The sequence below is a fragment of the Balaenoptera ricei genome, chromosome 12, assembly GCF_028023285.1.
Source record: "Balaenoptera ricei isolate mBalRic1 chromosome 12, mBalRic1.hap2, whole genome shotgun sequence".
Taxonomy (NCBI): Eukaryota; Metazoa; Chordata; class Mammalia; order Artiodactyla; family Balaenopteridae; genus Balaenoptera; species Balaenoptera ricei.
Genome location: NC_082650.1, coordinates 8059863 through 8080749, shown reverse-complemented (window position 1 = coordinate 8080749; position 20887 = coordinate 8059863). Strand labels below are relative to the sequence as shown.

General features: G+C 51.2%; 1 protein-coding gene across 2 annotated transcripts; it reads left to right on the top strand.

The window, feature by feature from the left end:
• The first annotated feature begins 923 nt into the window (after positions 1-923).
• On the top strand, positions 924-19789 carry PNLDC1 (PARN like ribonuclease domain containing exonuclease 1). Of its 2 annotated transcripts, XM_059941864.1 has the most exons (19): positions 924-999; positions 1404-1461; positions 1755-1828; positions 3352-3391; positions 4141-4264; positions 4447-4535; positions 5815-5915; positions 7643-7719; positions 7911-8054; positions 8587-8656; positions 10253-10338; positions 11562-11617; positions 14721-14785; positions 15220-15273; positions 15475-15517; positions 17598-17697; positions 18020-18195; positions 18301-18399; positions 19554-19789. In XM_059941864.1, exons 1-19 carry the CDS (start codon positions 924-926, stop codon positions 19615-19617), a joined length of 1596 nt encoding a protein of 531 aa, XP_059797847.1. In that variant the 3' UTR covers positions 19618-19789. The 2 variants fall into 2 exon arrangements, with proteins under 2 accessions (XP_059797847.1, XP_059797846.1); XM_059941863.1 differs by lacking the exon at positions 924-999 and having other exon boundaries at positions 1178-1461.
• The last annotated feature ends 1098 nt before the right edge of the window (positions 19790-20887 follow it).

The following is a 20887-nucleotide window of genomic DNA, read 5'->3' as shown; positions in this document are numbered from 1 at the left end:
GGCTTAGTAGTCCCCTTTTGATCAACAGATACCCCAGTGGAGACATTTACAAGTATATAGTATAAGTATAATATTTTCTTCCCTCATCTTAAAGATTGGAGCATCTCACTTTGAAGACCACAGTTCTAGAAGGCTGTTCAGACAAGTCTAGAATTCAGGGGAGGATGCAAAGAGGACCACGGACTGGAGTAGTGTGGCTTTGGAAATTGACAGTGACCAAAATAGGGTTCACCTGTAAGGGACGCCATAGGTAGGGATTTTTTCTGCAAGGCGTATGATGTAGATCATCTCTGTACCAAGAACTCCTTCAGTTTGATGGGCAATTTTTGAGGCTTCGTGTGGCAAGTTTGATGCAAGGTATTACAAAGGCAGCAGTGATGCAAAATACAGAGGGAGAAGGCGGGGTGTTGGGGAGGAGATGGAATAGACCGATGTTGGCGGCGATGGCCAAGTTGGGAGGAAGTGCGGATTTGGAAAACCGACAAGATGCGGTCCCTCTTTCCCCGCACCGTAGCTGCAGTACCTGATCTACTGCAATTCCTTCAGGTGCTGTTTACTGGTCCGTTCCTACTGTTTCAGGCTCTTCTTTTTCCTACCATTCCTCTTCACATTCTACCTAAATGCTATTCTCCCCTTGCAGGGATTGAGAAGAAATTGCTGCGGAGCAAGGTAAATGGCCTTTGAGCGCCAGGGCGGAGTCTTAACTAAGCTTCCCTTCACCCTAGGGGGCCAAGTGTAAGATCAAACGCCCGTGGGCGGAGAGGTGGCCGGCGCCGCCCTCGGCCGGTCAGAGGCCCCCGGAGCTGGTGGCGGCGCGCGGGAGCAGCCGGTTTCCCCGCCGCGAGCCCTTTAAGGCGGCGGCGCGGCGGAAGCGCGTGGCAGCACGTGGCCGCGCTGGGCGCCCTCGGCCGAGCTGCGTGGCCATGGACGTGGGCGCCGATGAGTTCGAGCAGAGCCTCCCTCTGTTGCAGGAGCTCGTCCTGGGCGCGGACTTCGTGGGTAAGGCGCCGGGATTCCGGGCCTCGTCGCCGCAGCCCCCTGGCCGGCGGGAGGGTGTGGCTCGGGCGGGACAGGGCGGAGAGGTGAGGCCCGGCCGGGTGGTTGCTAGGCTGCAGGGGGCTCAAACAGGGCCCCTCGGAAGGACAGGGGGTGTTCCTTCTCGGGCCTGGGGGTTGGGATGTTAGGCAGCAGTTACAGCCTCGGCCCCAGGGTGGCCCAGGTGGAACGGGGTGGCCTGGCTTGTCCTTGCGTTGGCTCCCTCTGTTCTCCCTTCTTGACCTCACCTGGCCTCTTGAGCACCAAGAAGGTGAGCCAGAACTTTTGCCGCCTGCAGCGTTTACAGCAGCAAGAGCCTTGCGATGGCCTGCGCCTGGGGACTCTTGTCTTTCTTGCCTCCCCTGCAGGTCTAGACATAGAGTTCACCGGCCTTCGTTCTAACCTGTCCGGGCCCCAGCAGATCAGGTAAAGCTAAAACTGCCTTAGAGCTGAACTGGAGAGGTTCTCTGCCGCGCCCTTCTGGGTGACACCCTGGCCGGCCGGCATTGTTTCTCGACGGGCACCCTGTTGGCATTGGGTGGGCAGGACAACATTTTGTGTGGGGTTTGGGGACCTGGCCCTTGTCCACGAAATGCTGGTTCCCTGGTTGTAACAAGGAAGGGGCTGCCCGTGGTTGAGAGGTGCTGATCCGGCATGGAGGCTGTGCTGCCTTGATGCCATCTGCCTGCCTCTGCACTGAGATGTCTGTTTTTTCACAGTCTGTTTGACTTGCCATCGGAGTGGTATCTAAAGACCCGTCAGAGTGTTCAGCAGTTCACCATCTGTCAGATTGGTGAGTTTAATCTTCAGCTGTTTCTTATAAGTTACTGAAATAGAGACTTTTTTTCTTTTTTTAAATTGTCTTTGTGTTTCCTACTGGTAAAACAGCTTTGGCGCCTTTGTGAGACACTGGCTATCGTTTTGCATGCTCATTTGGTTTTTGGCCGTGTCATGCCTGCGAGACCTAACACTTCAGAATAAGCAGAAACGTGATCTCCATGCCTAAATCAACATTAAGGAACTTGTACCATCTTTCAGGGAAAAATTTGTATGTTTTCTTTAAACAAAAATCATTTACAAGATCATACTATAAACCTGTTGTTCTGCATCTTTTTTTTTCTTCCCCACTACTGGGGTTTAGAGATCTTTCTATATCAGCTTATACAGATTTCCTGTTCGTTTTTAACAGTTGCATAGCACTCCAGACTGAATGTATCTGTTGGCCCCCTCTCTTAATGAGTACTTTGATTACCATTTGTATGTGATGAAACAGCGTTGCATTGACTGTTTTGGTGTTTATATATTACTGTGCATTTGTGAATGTATGCGTTTGGTATACTTGTAGCAGTGGAGTATGTGCATTAAAGTATTGATTTGTTGTCAAACTATTGCTCTTCCTACCAACCATCTGAGAAGTTTACAGAGACTTACACTAACAGGGAATGTGTCTGTTTCCCTCACTCACACTGGGTATTACCAGTCTTAGTTTTTTGCCCACCTGGTAGAGGAAAAATGATCTAAAATTATTGTCCTGATTTACATTTTTAATACAGGATCAACAAACTTTTTCTGTAAAGGGCTAAACTAAGTATTTTAGGTTTTGCAGGCCATACTGTCTCTGTTACAACTACTCAGTGCTGCCCTTGTTAATGAGAAATCAGCTGTAGTTAATACACAAATGAATGAGCATAGCTGTATTTCAATAAAACTTTATTTACAAAACAGGTCATGAGACATTTTACTGATTCTTTTCCTGTGAATGATGGTGAACACCCGTGTGTGTGTGTGTTTTGCTCTGTGTCCTTGTCCTTTGCTATTTTTCTATTGTGATTGTTTTTCTTAATTATGAGACCTCTTTGAAAGTAAGGGAAACAGCACTTAGATGCGTTTGTATTGTTTTCCCCCTACTTCGAAGTCTTTTTCACTTTGTGGTCTTTTTAGCAGTACAGACATTTTAAAGCAATTAAATGTATAAATCTTCATAGATTTTAGTGTTTCCTCTTTTTTTTCTTTTATTATCCCTTTTTTCTCTTTTTTTTTTCCTTAGTGTTTCCTCTTACTAGTTTTAAAGCCATAAAAGTGTCAATTTAATATTCTGTCTTTGAACAACCATTCACAATTATATTTCAGTAATTTCCGTGTGAATTACAATTTGACAGTTCTCATGTTTTGACTCTTTTCTTCATTTCTTTCTTTTTTAGAACTTATCCTAAAGCTTGTACAATAACTTTGGGTGCAAAGTACTGTTCAGAAGTTTTTCTGTAGTTCTGGTAGCTTTTCTTTTGGTATTCATTCCCTTTACCATCATTCTTCTAGGATTGTCTGTGTTTTCCAGTATTGAAGGCGAGTCAAACAAGTATGTATAAAGACCTTTGGCAAAACGCATGGCTCTTGCCCATTTATCTTCTCCACCTGCTCCCCCTTCAAATTCTGCGTCAGGCTCTGAAGCACTTTGGCCCCGGGTGCTCTGTAGACTCTCCTGCTTCTGTGTCCTCCACCCCTCCTCCCCTGCCGATGCCGGCTGTTCCTTCAAGTCTCTCAAAGCAGCACCATCTCTGGGGGCCTTTCCCAACACCCCTGTACCTTTGGTGCTCCTTTCCCGTTTCCTTGTCTCCTGTGTGTGCCTTCAGGATTGCAATTAACAGCGTTATAATGAGGGTGATGTACCTCCCAGGCACCAGCAGTCAGAAAGGATGCTGAATGGCAGCCCCACTGTCTCAAATAGGGCGTCAGACTTTGTTCCCCAAGGGCAGGATCTCTGCCTTTTTTCATTGGCCGCCCCCGTGCCAGTAACAGTGCTTGAAATATAGCTGACATTCAAATACAGTGGACCCTTGAACAACACAGGGTTTGAGCTGCATGGGTCCACTTATACTCAGATTTTTTTCACTAAAATGATGGTACCCATGTGTAGACACAGGGCAGACTGTAAATTATACGTGGGTTTTGACTGCATGAATGGTTGGCGCCCCTAACCCCCGTGTTGTTCAGGGGTCAACGGTACTTCTCAAGTGGAGGGAAGAGCCCACTCTGAAGCCTGCTGTGTGAGCCAGAGTTCTAAAACTGGTTTTCGTCTTTTTCTCATTATGTGTATTTTTTTTCTAGGTATGTAGCCCATTCGTGTAACTTCTTTCTCTTCCCTACAACGTTTGGGATTTTGGATTCAGAGTTCTCTTTCCAGGCTTCTAGTGTTCAGTTTTTGAATCAGTATGGCTTCGATTATAACAAGGTACAGCATCGGAGGAGGGGACCGGGAAGGGTTGAAAGGCTATCTAGCCCACCTGGTCTGAATCCATTTCCTGTCCCCTTTCTGACTTGTCCTCGAAAAGCGGACAAGGAAGGTTTCTTTCCACTCTGCTGCCTGCACAGAGGGTGCCGCTGACTAGTTTCTTTGTCTGTTCCTATCTTTAGTTTCTCAAAAACGGAATCCCGTATATGAACGAAGAACAGGAGAAGAAAATTAAACACAGCATCCTGACTGGGAACTGGAGAGTTCGCAGGTAAAGCCTGCTTCTCCGGGTGCTTTGCGGGTTTCTTTGCTGCTGGTGTGTTTCTGGCTTTCCTGTGCGTAGACGTGCCGTCTCCAGGGCAGGGTGACCTCACACCATCACCTTTAGCCGGCGTGGCTTCCTCGACCTGCGCTCAGCCCGAAGTGCTGGTGATGCCGTTCTTAGGCCTGAGATAAGAAACCTCTCACTGTGTAGCGTGTGATTTTAGTGTTTAACAATGAAGGGGAGAAGGAACTGACTGTGAATTTGGTACTCAAAGAGGCAGGAACTCCATTCCAGCGCTAGAGGGGAAAATGGCTCCGTTGGCCTCCCTGTGAGATGTTGTGTTGGCCTCCCACGTGATCTTAGGGATTTTTCAAGGTAAATCACAGGTAGCCTTGACCAGGTAGTCCCATGCCTTGGCTTGGGCGTGTTGCCCCACGTGCTTGACGCGGCTGTGTTCCCCAGGGCAGGATCTCTGCCTTTTTTCTCTGGCCTCCAGTACCTGTTGTTGTACTTGAAACCCAGCCGTGCTGGAGAGCTGGGGCCAGGCCTGCACAGCCGTGCTGTGTGCTGGAAGGAGCAGGTCCCCCGGGCCCACACAGGGCCTGCTGTCCGCTAGTTGTGTGGTTTTGAACCAGTCCTCTAAGCCCTTTGAGCTTGAGACTCTTTGCCTGTATCAAGAAGGGGTTAAATTAGACAGCTTTTAGTTCTGGAATGTTATGATTATCTGGTCCAGATAATTATGTAATGTGGGAATTTTTTTTTTTTAATCTCCGTTTGTGGTTTTATATAAAAATACTTTTTGGAAGGGAAAAACAGCTTGAATTTTTAATCTTCTGTTATTTTCAAGTGTTGGAGAAAAGTCTTTCCTTTTCTCAACATAACATCGTGTTCTTCTATGCCTAACGCAGGAGAAGATGTACTTACCAAAGTTCCTGTCTTTTCCGTGCTTCACCAGATGGTGCTTTTTCACCTCTGAGAGCAGAATTGAGAAGACAGGCCTGATAGTGTCGCTCAGTGCTGGCTCCATCCCGGTGCCCTCCCGCCCGTAGGCCCGTCCGAGGGAGGGACGGAAGGGCTCCTGAGGGCAGACCGGAGGGTAGAGGCCAAGCGATTGGCTTCCTGTTGCAAAACACGACTCGGAAAAGAAATGGTCTTTTGGGGGTCCATTTTCTTGCCGAGATCACGGTGTTAAAACGGGAGCCTTCAGAAGCCTCTCCCACGTTGGCGTTGTCTCACGGTTCTGTGGTCTTCCCCAGCATCCCCACTTCACTGTGCCCGTTTTCAGTTCTCTGGATAAAGACCAAATCAAGGCGGTGATTGACAAGGTGACGCGCTGGCTGGACCTGGCAGAGGAAGGCGACTGGATGGCCCTCCCTGGTGTCACCGGTAGGCAGGGGGTGGCTTCCCGGCCTGGGAGCTGTGGAACCGGCCGCTGTCACGTGCTGGAGGACGGGGGAGCGTCCCTTCTCCCCCGGTGGGTCCTGGGCGGCAGCTCAGCAGGCACATGGTCCTTGTGGTTAGATAGAGCCCCGACCTCAATTCGGAGGTTGAAGGGTTTTCAACCGATCCTGAATTTTAAGGTTGAGGGAGTAAAGTTCCATTCAGAGCCATCCTTCTCATCCCAATCCTTGGTGCCCTATGGACTCTTGCTTTACTGTTGTCAATCCCTGAATTTCTCTGAATTTTCCCCCAATGGTACAATGTGGGATCACGATGAGCCTGCCCTAGATTAGCGGTTCTCAGCCCTGGTCGGTGGACCCCAGGGGTCTCTGAGACCCTTTCCAAGGGGTTCACAAGGTCAAAACTCTTGTCAGAATATCACTCGGCTGTCACATGCCCTTATCCTTGTGCCATTTGCGCTGACGGCCCTGCAGCAGCGGTGGGTAAAGCGGCCGGCACCTCAGCACACGTGAAGGGAGGCGCGTCCGACCGCGCTGGTAGTCGTATTCTTTGTTACTGCTTCCAGTTTTAAAAAATTCCAGTTTTACTTGGAATTTAGTGAAATAATAATTCTTTGTAGTGAAATAATAATTCTTAATTTTATTAAATCTCAACATTTGATTGCTCATCTTTTAAAATATTCCGTGTATCAAAATAAGTACAGAAAAAATAAATGTTCATGAAACATTGCTGCTGCTTACCGAAGTACAGCGGTTGTCTGGAGCAAAAGCACTTGTGCAGGTTTTTGTGTTGAGAGCTGAATTAGCTCCCTTTTATTTACTTATTTATTTAAAGCCATATATATATATATTTATATATACACACACACACATTTTTTTTTTTTTTTTTTTTTTTGGGCCATGCTGCATGGCTTGTGGGATCTTAGTTCCCCGACCAGGGATTGAACCCCGGGCCCTCCCTCGGCAGTGCAAACGCCGAGTCCTAACCACTGAACCGCCAGGGAATTCCCCTAAGGAATATAATTTTTACTTGAAGGGACTGACTGTTTATTTCAATGTGGGTATTTTCAATCACTTCCTCAAGTGAAAAAAGTAAGCCTTGTCTTCAGGGAGACTAACTCACAGTATTTGCTAGAGATGAAATTTGAGCTTTCAATAAAAGACTGGAATTTTGGAAAACTTGCATCTGTCACCGTGAGCTTGACAGCTTTATGAGACCTTTCTAATGAGATCAGTGGCCATATGTACAAGTGTCTTTTGATGGTATTGTATGATATGTGAACATTTGGACGATGTGTATAACTCAGGAAACCAGTGTTCTCCAAATAACCACCGCAGGATGTTACAAAATCATGGGCAAAAGTGTAATGGGTTTATTATTTTTTAAACTTGGCAATTTTGAATTTCACATATAGTTTTAATTTCTAACATGATGAATATCAAGACCTGTACCCCCCCACACACACAAAGACTCTTTGGGGTCCTCAATTTAAGAGTGGCCCCGAGATCAGAAACTTCAAGAAAGCTGCCCTAGATCATGCCGTGCCATCTCTGTTGCTTGGCCTTGTGGGCTTGGGTATACCTAAGAGCTTTCTTTCCACTTGATCCATCCATCTCTCAGCCGCTTTTCCTCTCGGGCTTCTCTTGAGGGGAAGGTGGACTGCTGTTCCAGGGTCTGCAGTGGTTCTCTGCAAGCTTGTTTCCTTGCTGCAGGCTTCCAAGCCTTCGAGGTCCAGCTTGTGCTGAGGAAGGCCCTCCCTGACATCTGGACGGTGATGAGAGACGAGGGGGTGAGTTCCCACCTGGAGGGGGGCAGCCTCGGTGGCTCTATCATTTCTCTCTCATTTGGCCGAATCTGGCCTCTGTGAAAGGCTTCTTCTCCACCCCTCCCTCTCCTCCCTTTTGAGATGAAGGACCACTTTTTTGGCCCCATTCCCAGGAACCCAGGATACAGGGACCTTGTCTCTACTTCTCCTTGCAGGTGACAGTGAAGAAAGTGAGTAAACAGCATCGCTGGTATCTTGAGAACACCTCTTGCGATCAAGAGAGCTGTTGGAAGGAGAAGATTCTTCTCTCTGCGAGGGGTTTTTCGGTGTTTTTCCAGATGCTGGTGAAAGCCCAGAAGGTAGGGAAAAAATATCTCTTTCCTTGGTCTTTAGCAGTCTTTTGTATTTTTGGCTGTAGGTACTAATGGGTCCTTCGACAGTAAACTAAGATTCCTTAAGATACGTGATTTCCTTTTTGTTAACTGGCTTTATGGATCTAACCTTGCTTTCACAAAATCATGACAGATTAATTTGGGGAAAGACTGTCCCTATGAAATATTACTAGTTCTTTGCTCCTTTCAGACACATGGGCATTTCAATACTAATTGACCTAAAACTACTTGGGGACTGCACATGTCTGCTTCACAGCTTAGATTCCCATTGCGGGGCCCGGGCCTCGAGTCCCTCTGACTCGCTGCTTTGCTTTTCTGGCATTTAAGCAGTCAGGCTGCCTTTCATGGGAGTGGAATGCAAGTGGGGATGGCATTACCATGTGGTCAGAATGCAGTGGGTTCTAAAGCTACACCCTCTGCCGGAGACAGCAGTTAGTCTGTGGCGTCTGTTTTATTTTTAAAATTTCATTTCTCTCACCTGTCGATTTCCTCCAAGTAGCCCTTAGTGGGACATAATATGATGATGGATCTGCTGCATCTCCATGAGAAGTTCTTCAGACCTCTCCCAGGTAGGGACAGACCATCCTTCTCCTTCCTGTGATCTTAGCTTGCCATCTGGCAAGGGGATTGGCCCAGAATCGTGCCCCTGAGGGAGCCCCTATACACACAGCCATCCCCAGGGCCTCACAGGTTTCCGGAGAGGTCGGGTACATCTGTGCCTGTTACCATTTTCCTGGAGCTGGGGGACTTTCTCCGGGAGAAAAACTTACATTTGAATTGATACTCTTCCCCCCCTGTTACGGAAGTTGTTCAGTCTCATTGCATGAGACTTAGCAAAATCAGAGACGTGCAGGGGACGTGTAATCACAGCTATAATCCTGACACTTTTTGCTTTTCCCTCTGTTGTGGCTTTTTACATATTTGACCACACTGCATATATGATTTTGACTCTGGCTTTTTTTCACTTGCCAAAAGCATTTATTTATGTCATTAACCTAAAATCATTTAATGGCCACGTGGTACTGTCTTATGCCTGTCCCAGTCTTTTCCATGACTGATGCCATTGGACACACAGAAATGTGACATAGCAGTTAAAAGCGTGCATTCAGACGTCATGTTGAGGCCTTATCCCACCCTTGTTATGTGCAATCTCAAGCAAGTTACTTTAACGTGCCTGTTCTGTTTCCATGTCTGTAAAATGGGGGAAATGGTATCAACAGTATTGATATCAGAGTTGTTAGGGGATTAAATGAACTAACGATGTACAGAAAACACTAGTGTAGATTGAAAGGGGTGAGAAGGTTCTGGGAGAGAGTTCTCTAGGAAATGAATTGATAAAAAAGACACCTCAGTTTGAGCATCTTGAGAGAACTGGGGGAGAATTAAGGGTAAAATAATCACTCACCAAAAAACTAAGCAAACAACCAAACAAAAAAATTCCTGGAACAAAAGCTGTGCCAGAAAGGAAGTCATTGGAGGAGACCACCTGGCCCCTTGGTTAATAATGCACAGGTGCTGGCAATGGTGAGGGGTACGAGGTAGAATGGGTGATTATTTTCTTACCTCGTGGGAGTCAACAGTTAGTGAGTGCCCCAAACCGGGAAATCACCGAGCAGCATAAGCGTGTTATTTAGAGACGTGGGAATAAACACCCAAAGAAAAAATTGAAGGTCGTTGCCTTTGGGGAATAGGAAATGGGAGGGTAGTGAGAAGAGGGCTAGCAGAGGGGTTTGGGTTTGTTTGTTTTGCAGACAACTATATGCAGGTATAATTTTGATAAATACGTGAATTAATAGGTAATTTTAATCAAGGCACTTACAATTTTTAACTTACTGGATTCTTCTTTGAACAGTTATTTACAGACATCATATCTGTCTTTCCAGTAATACCTCTTTCTCCCTTTTCCATTGGCTAGAGCTTTGCAAATTGCATTAACTAATGTTGGCCTGAATTTAGGAAAACAGTTTAGCTTTTGCTGTTACAAATGGTGATGTCAGGTTGGTTTGAGATTCAGAAATCCTTGAGGATTAGGAGTAAGGATGTTTTCAATTCCTATTTTGTTTTATTTGCTTTATTAGCCAGTGTTGGTGACAAGCTAGATTGGAGAATTTCTTCCCATTTTTACCAATGAACTCACTTCTGACTATCTGGGTCTTTCCCTTCAGAAAGCTATGATGAATTTAAGCTGAATATCCACAACCTATTTCCTGTTCTCATTGATACCAAAAATGTGACAAAGGATATCTGGAAGGTAATAAGTTAAACTGCTCTGGGGAAAGGAATGCTTCGTTTGTTCCACTGACACTTAGCTTTCTCGTTCTTTTCAAAAATTGTTCCTTGAACCCTTTTCTCGTATTTTACAACCAGTATTGGTTTTCTTTTTTTATTCTACCACCTCTGAGTGATACTAGCTTATGTGTGATTTTTTTTTTTCTTTCCTTCATTCAAGTTCTCATGTTTTGACTTATGGTGTGTAGTTCATGGGCTTATTTAGATGGCACAGCAGAACAACTTGCTCTAGAGCTTGGTGTATACACAGTGAGTGTTTGCAACGTGCTTAAAGAGCGTCAGGGTTGGGGGCAGGGATCCCACTTGAAAAATTTTATCTTTACTGAGCATTAGGGCCGTGGGATTTCAACGCAGACACATTAGAATCACCTGGGAGGGTAAATACTGACACCCAGACCCCACCTTCAGCTCCTCTGGTGTGGAGGGGCCGGGAGTGGCATTTCTACAGCTGCCAGGTGACTTCTGTTCTGCAGCTGAGGTTGTGGGGAGAAGGGAAGCACCCAGCTGGTTTAGAAGTTAAAACTGAGGAACCAAGAAAGGGGAACCAGATCAGTGTTGTAAATAAAGCTTTAAGCTGATCAGAATTAACTGTTCAGTAAGGAAACCACAAAAACGGCACTGGGTTACGTGGTACATCTTTGCCCAGAGACACACGTATTGCTCGTACCTCACGTATTTCTAGCTCTGACGGTGTTCTGTGACGCTGCCCATCGCCACGGAACGGAGTCCTAGGGCGAAGCGGGAAGGACGCGGGGGGCTGATCTGAGGCAACTAGTGCAAACCAGTCTCCTCTGCACACGAGAGGAGGTGAACTCTAGGCCTTGGTGACCTGGCAGTCCCTTAGAGTACCTAGTGCCCTGCATAGTGTGTCCTTGGCCACGGTCTTGTGCCTTGGAGTCCTGTGTTCCTCAAACCCCTAAAACACTGTCTTTGAAGGAAGTTGCTGTGTTGTGTTTGTGGCAGTTTTCTTAGGCTGGGTTGCCGGGTCCCTTATAGGAAACCCAAGGACACTAGGCACCCTGACATCCGAATTAAGGAATAAAGATAGGTGTGTGTGAAGAGAGAGGGGTTTATAGGAGTTTGCATTTTCCAGGTCATTTTAATGGTCATTTGGTAATACCTGAAGCAGATAATAAACATAACCACAAATGTCTTATTCTCCCAAATTTGTTTTCCATATTATAGGAACTGAATTTCCCAAGGGCTTCAAATCTTTCAGAAGTTTATGAATGCCTAAACAGGTAAGGAAGCTGTTTTTCGGAGCTGCTTATAGATCAGGGGTTCTCACTTGGGGCGATTTTGCTCCCCAGGACGCATTTGGCAACAGTGAGATGTTTTTGGTCGTTAGAGATCAGGGGTGCTACTGGTACCTAGTGAGTAGAGGCCAGCATGCACAGGACAGCCCCCAACCCAAAGAATTCTCCAGCCCCAAATGTTACTGGTGCTGAGCTTGTGAAACCCCCTTCTGGAGGGGAAGGGGCCTGGTAAAATACCTACAGCTGTTTACTTATCTGGTGTTTTCTGTTGGCCAGGGTTTTATTTTTCCTGTGATCTGTTTGATTATTGGAGTGATAAGCTCCATGGGAACAGATTTTGTTCTTCTTTTGGACCCTGATGTCTCTCTCAGGCTACAGCAGTGCGAGGCATAGTAGGTGCACATTAAACACTGGGGTGAGTGAACGGTCCTAGTACCTGGTGAGTTCCTGCCCTTCCTACAGGAGCAGCGACCCTGTCTTCCCTCATGTCCCAGCCACGCTGCGGGCATGTGCTGGCGGGAGCGTGTTGCCTGGAAGGGCTGGAGTGGACGGGGGGCTGCTCTGCCCGCTCCTTTGTCCCCAACTTGGGGGACAGCAAACCAGAGCGGGGAGAGGGTGGCGTCGGCGGCAGTTGAAGGTCAGACCTTTTTGAAAAGAAGCTGTGTCTCTGCAGCTCACTGTCCTCCAGCCACCGGCACGGGGGCCCCTGCAGATGCCTGGCCGGAGCCTCACTGGCCTCTTGACTCTCCAATAGATGCTCTTTTCTACTCGTGGCATCAGTTATTTCCGACGTGCTCGTCTCCTCTGGCCCCTTATGCTTCATCTCTTCCTTTCTCAGACAGCCCTCCTGGTCCTCATTTCTAAGAAGGAAACAAGAGGCCAGAGGCGGGAGTCTCTCAGCCTACTGCAGACACGTGTGCAGTGCTGTCGTCTTCGCCACTGTCTCTCCCGTCAGCCCGCACGCAGGAACGCCTACCGTGTACGGGGCCAAGGCACGGAGGGCTGCCCTCCCGCGGCCTGTCCGTCCTCCCGGCCCTGCACCTTCCCTCCGCTCAGCAGCCTCCCTGCCCTTCGCGCCCCCCTGACCCCGGCCGTGTCCTCAGCCTCTCCCTCTGCATCAGCATTTTTCTTCTAACTCAGAAAACATGAAACTCCCCTCGGTCTCCCCTCCTGCCACCTCTGTCCTTGTCCTCTCTTTACAACAAGCCTCTTCAGAGGCCTCGCCTTCTCCTGGGCCCACTGAGGTCAGGTTGCCTCCCCTCCACGGAACCCGATCTGGGTGTCGGGGCCCAGCTGATGGGAAGATGCACACAGGCGTTTGGAACAGGGCGCGGCAGGCGGTCGTGCTCAGTGTTAACTTCTCTCTGGCGTCTGACACCCTGGGCCCCTCGCCCCCCTTCCCTGCTGTTGCGCCCTCTCCCGGCTTTCTCTTATTTTCTGGTGAGTGTTTTAATCTCTTCCTTGCGGGCTCTCGTTCTTCCACACGTCCCTTACATCTTTCCAGGGTCCCCACTGCCCTCTTCGTCCTCGTTACCGTGCCCCTGGGTGACCGAATCCACCCGCCCCCAGCCTCGGCGACCACCACGTCTGTGCCGCCGCGGCTCCAGACTCCTCGCGTCCTGGCCGTCTTCTGGTTGTTCCTGCACCACGTGGCCGCAGACACCTTCTGCTCGGCCCTCGCCTCTGTCCATCAAAGCCGCTCCCGTGTCTGGAGCAACTTCTGTCACATCCTGACGGCGCCAGGCGCTGTGCCGATGGCTCGTGTGCAGGTGTGAGAGAGAGTCTTGTTTTCAGTACGCAGGCTCCGCATCGAGACTTGCTGGGTGTAAATCCCAGCTTTGCCTCTCACTAGCTTTGTGAGTCACCTTGAGAGTGCGACTTGACCTCTGTAAGCCTCGGTTCTCCCATCCGAAATGAGGAAAGCACTGCGCGTAGCTCCCAGGCTGGCCGTGAGGATTCCACCGGCTCACACGTGGGAGGGGCTTCGAGCCGTGCCCTGCGCTTGGTCCGCACTTGGGAAACGTCAGCCGCTGGGGTGGTGGCCGGCAGGCCCCCAGAACGATGGCTGCCTTGCGGCTTAGGAGCAGATGAGGAAATTAGGCTTCAGGGATGTGAGGCGTATAGAGAGGTTCCGATAGATTCTGTTGGAAAACAGATGAAGGGAAGGTTTCCCTGTCGAATGCCAGCCCCGTTCACCCACGTGCCAGAGCTGAGACCTGGAAGGGGACCCAGAGCTGGGCCACCGGTGTCTTCTAGTCAAGGCCTGTTGGTTTTACTCCCTAAATGTCCTGGAAACCGGTTCCTTTTTCCGCACCCCCAGGATCATTGCCTTCCCTGAGGCCTTTATTTCTTATTCCAGTGGTGGTAGCAGCCCCTCCCCGGTTAGCTTGGTGGCCTGACCTACTTTATCTGCCATGCTGCCACTTGAGTGATCTTTTAAAATGTGAACTTGACCATTTTTCTGGTCAGAGTCTTCCTGTGGTTCCTGAAGCCCCCCGATAACGTTCGAGCTCTTTCCTGGCCCCTGCCCTTCACTGCGGGCTTCGCCCTTTCCCTCGCTGTCTCTGCCTGTTCTTCTCTTGGCTTGAAGTGCCTGGCGCTGCCCCATTTCCTCAACCAGGTGAGTCACGGGGGTTCAGGACTCTCCTGTAGGACCACCGACTTCAGGAAGCCTTCCCTCCCGAAGGCCTGTCCCTCGATAGCCAGACGTGCACTGCTCACGCCTCGGGCGTCACATTTCTAGGACACGCTGGACAGCAAGCTCCCGGGGGCAGAGCCAACATAGGGTTTATCCTGATGCCCAGGCTGGGGTCCCGCGTCTGGTAAATGCTCAGAATGACCCAGTTGGAGCCTCTGGCTCTGCTGTTCTTTCATCTGTCCCGTCGCCTGGTTACCAAGACCTGTCTGCCCATGCCTGGATCGGTGTTTTGTTTTGTTTGTTTGTTTTATTTTATATTAGAGCTGTGTTTTGTTGTGATTTTCAAGGAGTCCCAGTACTGAGGACATTTTTATTTGTTAAGAGGATGAGGGGAGAACAGAAAGGATTGTTGTCAGTGAACATTTTTAATCTGTTTTTCTTCTCTAATAGCGACTTGAATCCCACCAAGAATTCTGGGCCAGTGATTATTCATGCGAGTAGATGTGAAAAATACGGTACGTATGTCCGCCTGAGGCGTGCTCCTCCGAGGTTGGCACGGCTTTGAGGTGCTGGAGCTCAAGCCGGGTCTCCACGTGGCAGGTGTGGGAGGGCCGGGTGGCGCTTTTCCCGCGCCGTGTCCATGTTATAACCGCCCGATCGAAAGGAACCATGCCAGACGGCGTCGGAGGTCCCGGGGGCATCCGTCTGTCCGGAAGCCCTGTGCTTCCGCCTCCCGTGGGCGCTCTTGCTGCCGTGGGGAGGTCCTAGGTCACAGTGGGGTATGGCTGAGAGAAGGGTGCGTGGTCTCTGCAGGAACAACCGTTAGCTGGCTGTGTGTGCGCAGCCGACGTGGGTGTGGAACCGGGGCGGGGTTGGGGGAGAGTCCTTTCCCGGGCTGTGTTCTAATCGCTGCTTGACTGTCTCTCCTGCTTCTGGAAAAACACTTCAGTTGAGACCAAGTGTCCCCATGAAGCAGCGTACGATGCCTTCCTGTGCGGATCAGGTGAGAGTTGCTGCCCTTTTAAGGGGAGACCCCTGTCTTGTTTTCAATCATTCCCCACCATCCCTGGGCCCACCCCCCCCCCACCCCGTTTACTTCCAGGTGGGTGGCACATGTGGAAATAAGGCCTGAGTTTGCATATTTTGATAAGGTGATCAGGTTGTGCCTTGATGTCTGTCACATTTCTAGCTTCTTTTTTTCCAGTTCTTTTGAAAGTGGCCCACTTGCTCCTGTGGAGAGTGCACGGGTGAGTGTTCCCTTCATCCTGTGATCTCATCAGTGGTCAGGATTTGTTGAGCCCTCACTGTAAACCAACACCTCGGGGCTCCCACACTCTCCCAAAGAAGGAGGATGCAAGTGTCATTGTGTAAATGACACATTTATGGAAGCAGCCCTCCTCCATAGGCGGCCTTTCCCAGCCTTCCTCCCCGCCCTGGGGCTGGTCCCGGCCCCACCGCCTCTTGTGTCGGCCTTGGGAAAAGTCACGGTCAGGACGCCGAGGCAGTGGGTCAGGCTTGGGCTCCGCACCCGCCCCAGTGCTCCCGGGGCCGTGTGCTTGCTTCGTCTGTTGCCCTCCCGTTTCCTCATATCGTGTAAACCGCGGTGAGGTAGGAGGGCAAAGCATATAGGCCAACACATGATCCATCCTCGGGGTTCACACAGTCAGGCTGGGGAGAAGGGCAGTGACTTGGAGTAAGGCGCACAGGGGGAGGGTTCTTAAAACCTCAAATTGGAATCTGAAGTGCATTTTCTCGGGGCGTCGTCATCCTGGATGCCTGCAGTGCTGGCCTCGTAGGCACCAGCCCCTCACGTGGACTGTGCGTTCTGTGGCGCCATCCTTGCTGCGTACACGTGTTAAGTCGGATTTAGGGACTTCGCTGGTGGTCCAGTGGTTGAGACTCTGTGCTTCCAATGCAGGGGGCGCGGGTTCGATCCCTGGTTGGGGAACTAAGATCCCACGTGCTGCGCAGCACGGCGGAAATAAAGTAACAGAAACAAACAAAAAAAACGCAACATGAGACACCTCGTGCCATAAATTCAAGAGGGTATTTTTAAAAAACAAAAAAAAAGTAGGATTTAGCAGGCCAGGGGAAGGAGCTGATCAAAACTGTGTTGTTTGGGACTGACTTAAACATTTTCAGGCTGTACCCTGTTAATGTGGGTACTGCCTAATTTGTCTGTTTTGGTAAAGGGTATTATACATAGAAATACCCTGTGACACATTGATGTGAGGCTTATAGCTTCAGTAAGAAACCCCCGCCCCCGTCTCCTTCTTCCCTGTGCTCTGACTGTGAGGGCAGCTAAGAGTACTGGAGCTTATTGGTGCCTTGGTACCTGGACCTTGTGTCCTTAATTTATTTATTTTTTAATTTTTTAAATTTAAAAAAATTTTTAAATTTATTTATTTATTTATTTATTTATTTTTGGCTGCATTGGGTCTTTGTTGCTGCTCGCGGGCTTTCTCTAGTTGCAGCGAGCGGGGGCTGCTCTTCATTGCGGTGCACAGGCTTCTCATTGCGGTGGCTTCTCTTGTGGCAGAGCACGGGCTCTAGGCTCGCGGGCTTCAGTAGTTGTGGCCCACGGGCTCTGTAGTTGTGGCCCGCGGGCTCTAGGCTTGCGGGCTTCAGTAGTTGTGGCACACAGACTCAGCAGTTGGGGCTTGCGGGCTCTAGAGCGCAGGCTCAGTAGCTGTGGTGCACGGGCTTAGTTGCTCCGCGGCACGTGGGATCTTCCCGGGCCGGGTCTCGAACCCGTGTCCCCTGCATTGGCAGGCGGATTCTTAACCACTGTGCCACCAGGGAAGCCCCAATTTCTTTTAATCCTCAAAACCTAGAAACCCTCCTAGGTTTAGAGAAGCTCCGTAGCAGCCAGGCCTTCCTGGTGCCGAGGGCTGTGCTTTCTCGCGGGCCTGTGCTCAGGTGGGTGGTGGTGTCTGGGTGGAGGCGAGGCTGAGGCCGGACAAGGCTGTGGGGCGAGGGACGGCCGTTGGGAGTCTCGTCGAGGGGCGATGGAGTGGACCTTCCTCTGAACAGGGCCCTCGGTCATCCTCTGAGCCTGGGGCTGATGTTTGTGAGCCTAGGGACCTTTACCAGACGGCCACCAACAGGTGGTGACCCCTGGAAGTTCTACCTTGGCTCACGCCGTGGTGAGAGCTCATGGGTCGTTTGGGAGAGGCCCCCCAACAGAAGTCCCAGAACCTGTGAGGGGAGGAGGGAGGGGCGTCTCGGGCAGCGCCTCGCCTGTTGTCACCAGCGCCGTAGCTGCGGCCGAGGACGTGGGACAGCCCCCCGTGGGCCTGAAGGCTTTGGGGCTTTCTGTCCTCGTAGGGCTCTTCCCATCCCCGAGCCCTCCTTCCCGCTGTACCTCAACGTGCTGGCTCCCCACGTGAACCAGGTGAATCTTATCCGAGCCGGGGTCCCCACGATCGTGAGTAGACTTCATTTCGCTCCCCCCATTCGGAGGCTGGAGGCAGCTTGGGGCTCTGGGGTCTATCAGGGGCTTCTGACGGCCACCAAACGCGGCCAGAGAGGGCCCGCACGCCCCACTAAGCCTGTTACTGTCTCCTGTGTTTTCCCTCCTGAACCGAGGTGAGCTCGCTCATTCCTTCCTCCTCTCCTCTCCTCTCCCTCCCCCTCCCCCTCCCCACTGCACACAGGGCCTGTCCTAGTTTCTCTCTCAGGATTTTCCAGCTGGGTAGGTAGTCAGTAGGAACTGTGGAAAATCTGTTCTCCTCCTCCCTGTCTTCTAGAATTTTTCGGGTCCAGATGACCCCAGTATCCGCCCTCCCATCCTCGTCGTCACCGTCAGGAGGTGGCCCGGGGTCAGCGAGCAGCAAGTCTACCACGAGTTTCAGAACCTTGGCAAGTTTGATGTCAGGAGACTGGCGGGGAACCGGTTCCTGCTCCTGACCAAGAAGTTTAAGGAGTAGGTGCCTCGGCTCTCAGCCCCCCGCTCTCCCACCCGCGGCCCCTCCAGCCTCTCGGAGCAGGTGTGGTGCTTGCGCGCCTGAACGAGCCCTTCTTCCGGCAGCACCCGGAGCATCCTGAAGGAGTACAGGTGCCACCCCACCCTGCAGGTCTCCGTGTACCGCTACTGGAGACACTCCCCGAACGTCAGCTGCCTGTTACAGTAAGTGACCAGGACTGAGGCCGCTTCGGACTTGCCGGTGGTCCCAGCTGGGTGTGAGTCGAGCACAGCTCACTAGCCGGCGTGTGCTGGGGGAGGGGCTCGTTGACCAGCACGCTGGACCAAACGTCATTCAGTTAACGCTCAGCAGACGATGCTCTAGCATGTGCTGTCTTCGGCACCGTCCTAGGTTCCAGGGCTTCATCTGTGGATGAAACAAAACCCCCCGTTCTCGTGGAGCTCGCACTGGAGTGGGGGAGTAATAAACGAGTGACCTGCATGGTCTGTTAGGGGTCGGGAGGCGGGAGGGCTGGCCTGGGGGGAGGTTGGTCTTTAAAGGAGAAGATCGGGGCCCTCATAGAAGGCTGTGGGGGGGGTGTCGCTGGTGGGGAGTGAGCCAGGCACGGCGAGGCGGGCGGGGACGGTGTCCAGGCAGAGGAGGCAGCGGGAGGGGGGCCCTCTTGGGGGCGCGGTGCTCCTGGTGTGAGGAGGGGCGGTGAGAAAGCTACTAGATGGGAACAAGGAGTAGCAGGCAAGGCTGCGGAAGCCGGCGGGTTGCCACCAGCAGAGGGCGCGGCTCAGGACTGCGGGAGAAGCTGGGTCGTCCGCCGGAGGTTCGGTGGCGCAGGGCTCTGCGTGGAGACGTTGGAGGACACAGGGCAGGGGGACGTCAGGAAGCCAGGTCACCTGGTCACACCGTTGGGCTGCGGCTTGGACTGCTTGGTGGCAGAGCGGGGGAGTCGGGGGTGGTGAAGGTGGGATGGGACAGACGGGAGCAGGGTCAAGTTGAAACCCAGGGTTTTTGGTCTGAGCAACTGGGAAGGCAGAGCTGCCGCTAATGAGCTTGAAGGATTTGGGTTTCCCGTTAGGAGCCAGACGCGTCGAAAACCGCATCGTTGAAGAAGAAAGCTGGGCTGCTAGGCAGTGTGCTTCCTCCTCAGCCTGCAACGTAAATCGCTAGGGAAGGTGCCCTCTGTGTCCCATTCTAGCCTCGAGAGAATGTTGGCGCCGGGAGAGGGATGGAGATGAAATAACATCCGGGCGAACGTAGTGGGGAAGGAAGAGGGGCCAGCCTGCGCCGGCGCTCTCACGCCTGCTGGGCGCACGCGGGGCCTCCCGCGCCACCCAGGCCGCTGACCCGTGCCATTGTCTTGCAGGGTCTGTGGCGTAGTCACCACCTGGGCCTTTATCGCGTTTCTCCTGGGAAGAGCTCGCCCCTGAGCGCAGCAAGGCCGCCTGCAGTCCCGTCCTGTCTCCGCGCGATCCCGGGGCTGCTGTCCCGGCTTCTGTTTGTTCAGATCACATCCTGCTTGCATATGGGTCCTGCGCGGTCCTTACGAGGAGTTTTGTTGTGTGTCGAATGTGAAATTCTGTAAATGTTATCAACGATAAATCCTTTGTGTGTGGCCAAAACTTTTCTTTCTATAAATGACTGGGGAGAAGCCACACCTCTGGGAATTTGAGCTAATGTTGTTTGGGATGAGAAGGAACAAGGACATAAGTGGAGAGCCCAGAGCTGGGCTGCCATTTGCGGATTGGCAAATTGGGTGAATTTCCTGCGTTTCTGGTCAAGCAGGGCATTTACAGGGACACGAAAGTGACCTAAGTTCTGGTTTGCTGACTTGGAACCCAGGGCAGGAGTGGCTCCCTCCTGGGCCTAGAAAGTTATTTCGATGTCCTCATACATCCCCTGCCGTGTGGGGGCTGGGAAGCAGGTGCATTATTTCGATGTCCTCATACATCCCCTGCCGTGTGGGGGCTGGGAAGCAGGTGCATCCCTATCTGGTCTCTGTCGGGATGGGCCCCCCAACCCCTGCTCAGAAAGACCCCAGGCGGGGCCCCCGGGGCCTGCTCACTCTCTCTCTCTCTTCCCCACCCTGCTTCCTGGGGGGCAGATGGAAACGCTGGCTGATCTCTTGCATCCCCACTGCACCTCGCTTTGTCGGGAGGCCCCCTGCAGCCATTTCTGTCACAGCCCCCTTAGCCCACTACTTGTCACTCCGGAAGAACTAGTACTGTGTCTCCTGACGCTTAGGACAAGGACCCATTCCCACCGCCCTGGTTTATCTCTTGAACAGTCTAGATGTCGTGGCCTCCAATGGTCCATCCTTCCTGCTGAGGTTCACACGACTTGTTTAGAGGTTTGATCACATTCCTGCATCCCTTAGCTTTTACTTACCTATGCATTCCTGGTCAGGAAGATTCACCCTGCAGGTCTGAGTGACAGAAGCGCTGGACCCCGGGGGATGGGAGGGGAGATTGCGCTGGACCGATGTCACCAAACCGAGAACTTGTCACCACAGTGACTCATGGGAGAAACTTGGGCTGCCTGTGGGACAAATATGGGTGAAATTCCACTTTTATTTCTGAATTTGGGGCCTGTTTAGGTTATAATATATTTATATCCTTTCTATGCTCTTTATTCAGATGGATACTCTAGACTTTCTGGAAGAGAACATTTTTTTCTCATCCCAACTCTTGTCGTACAAGA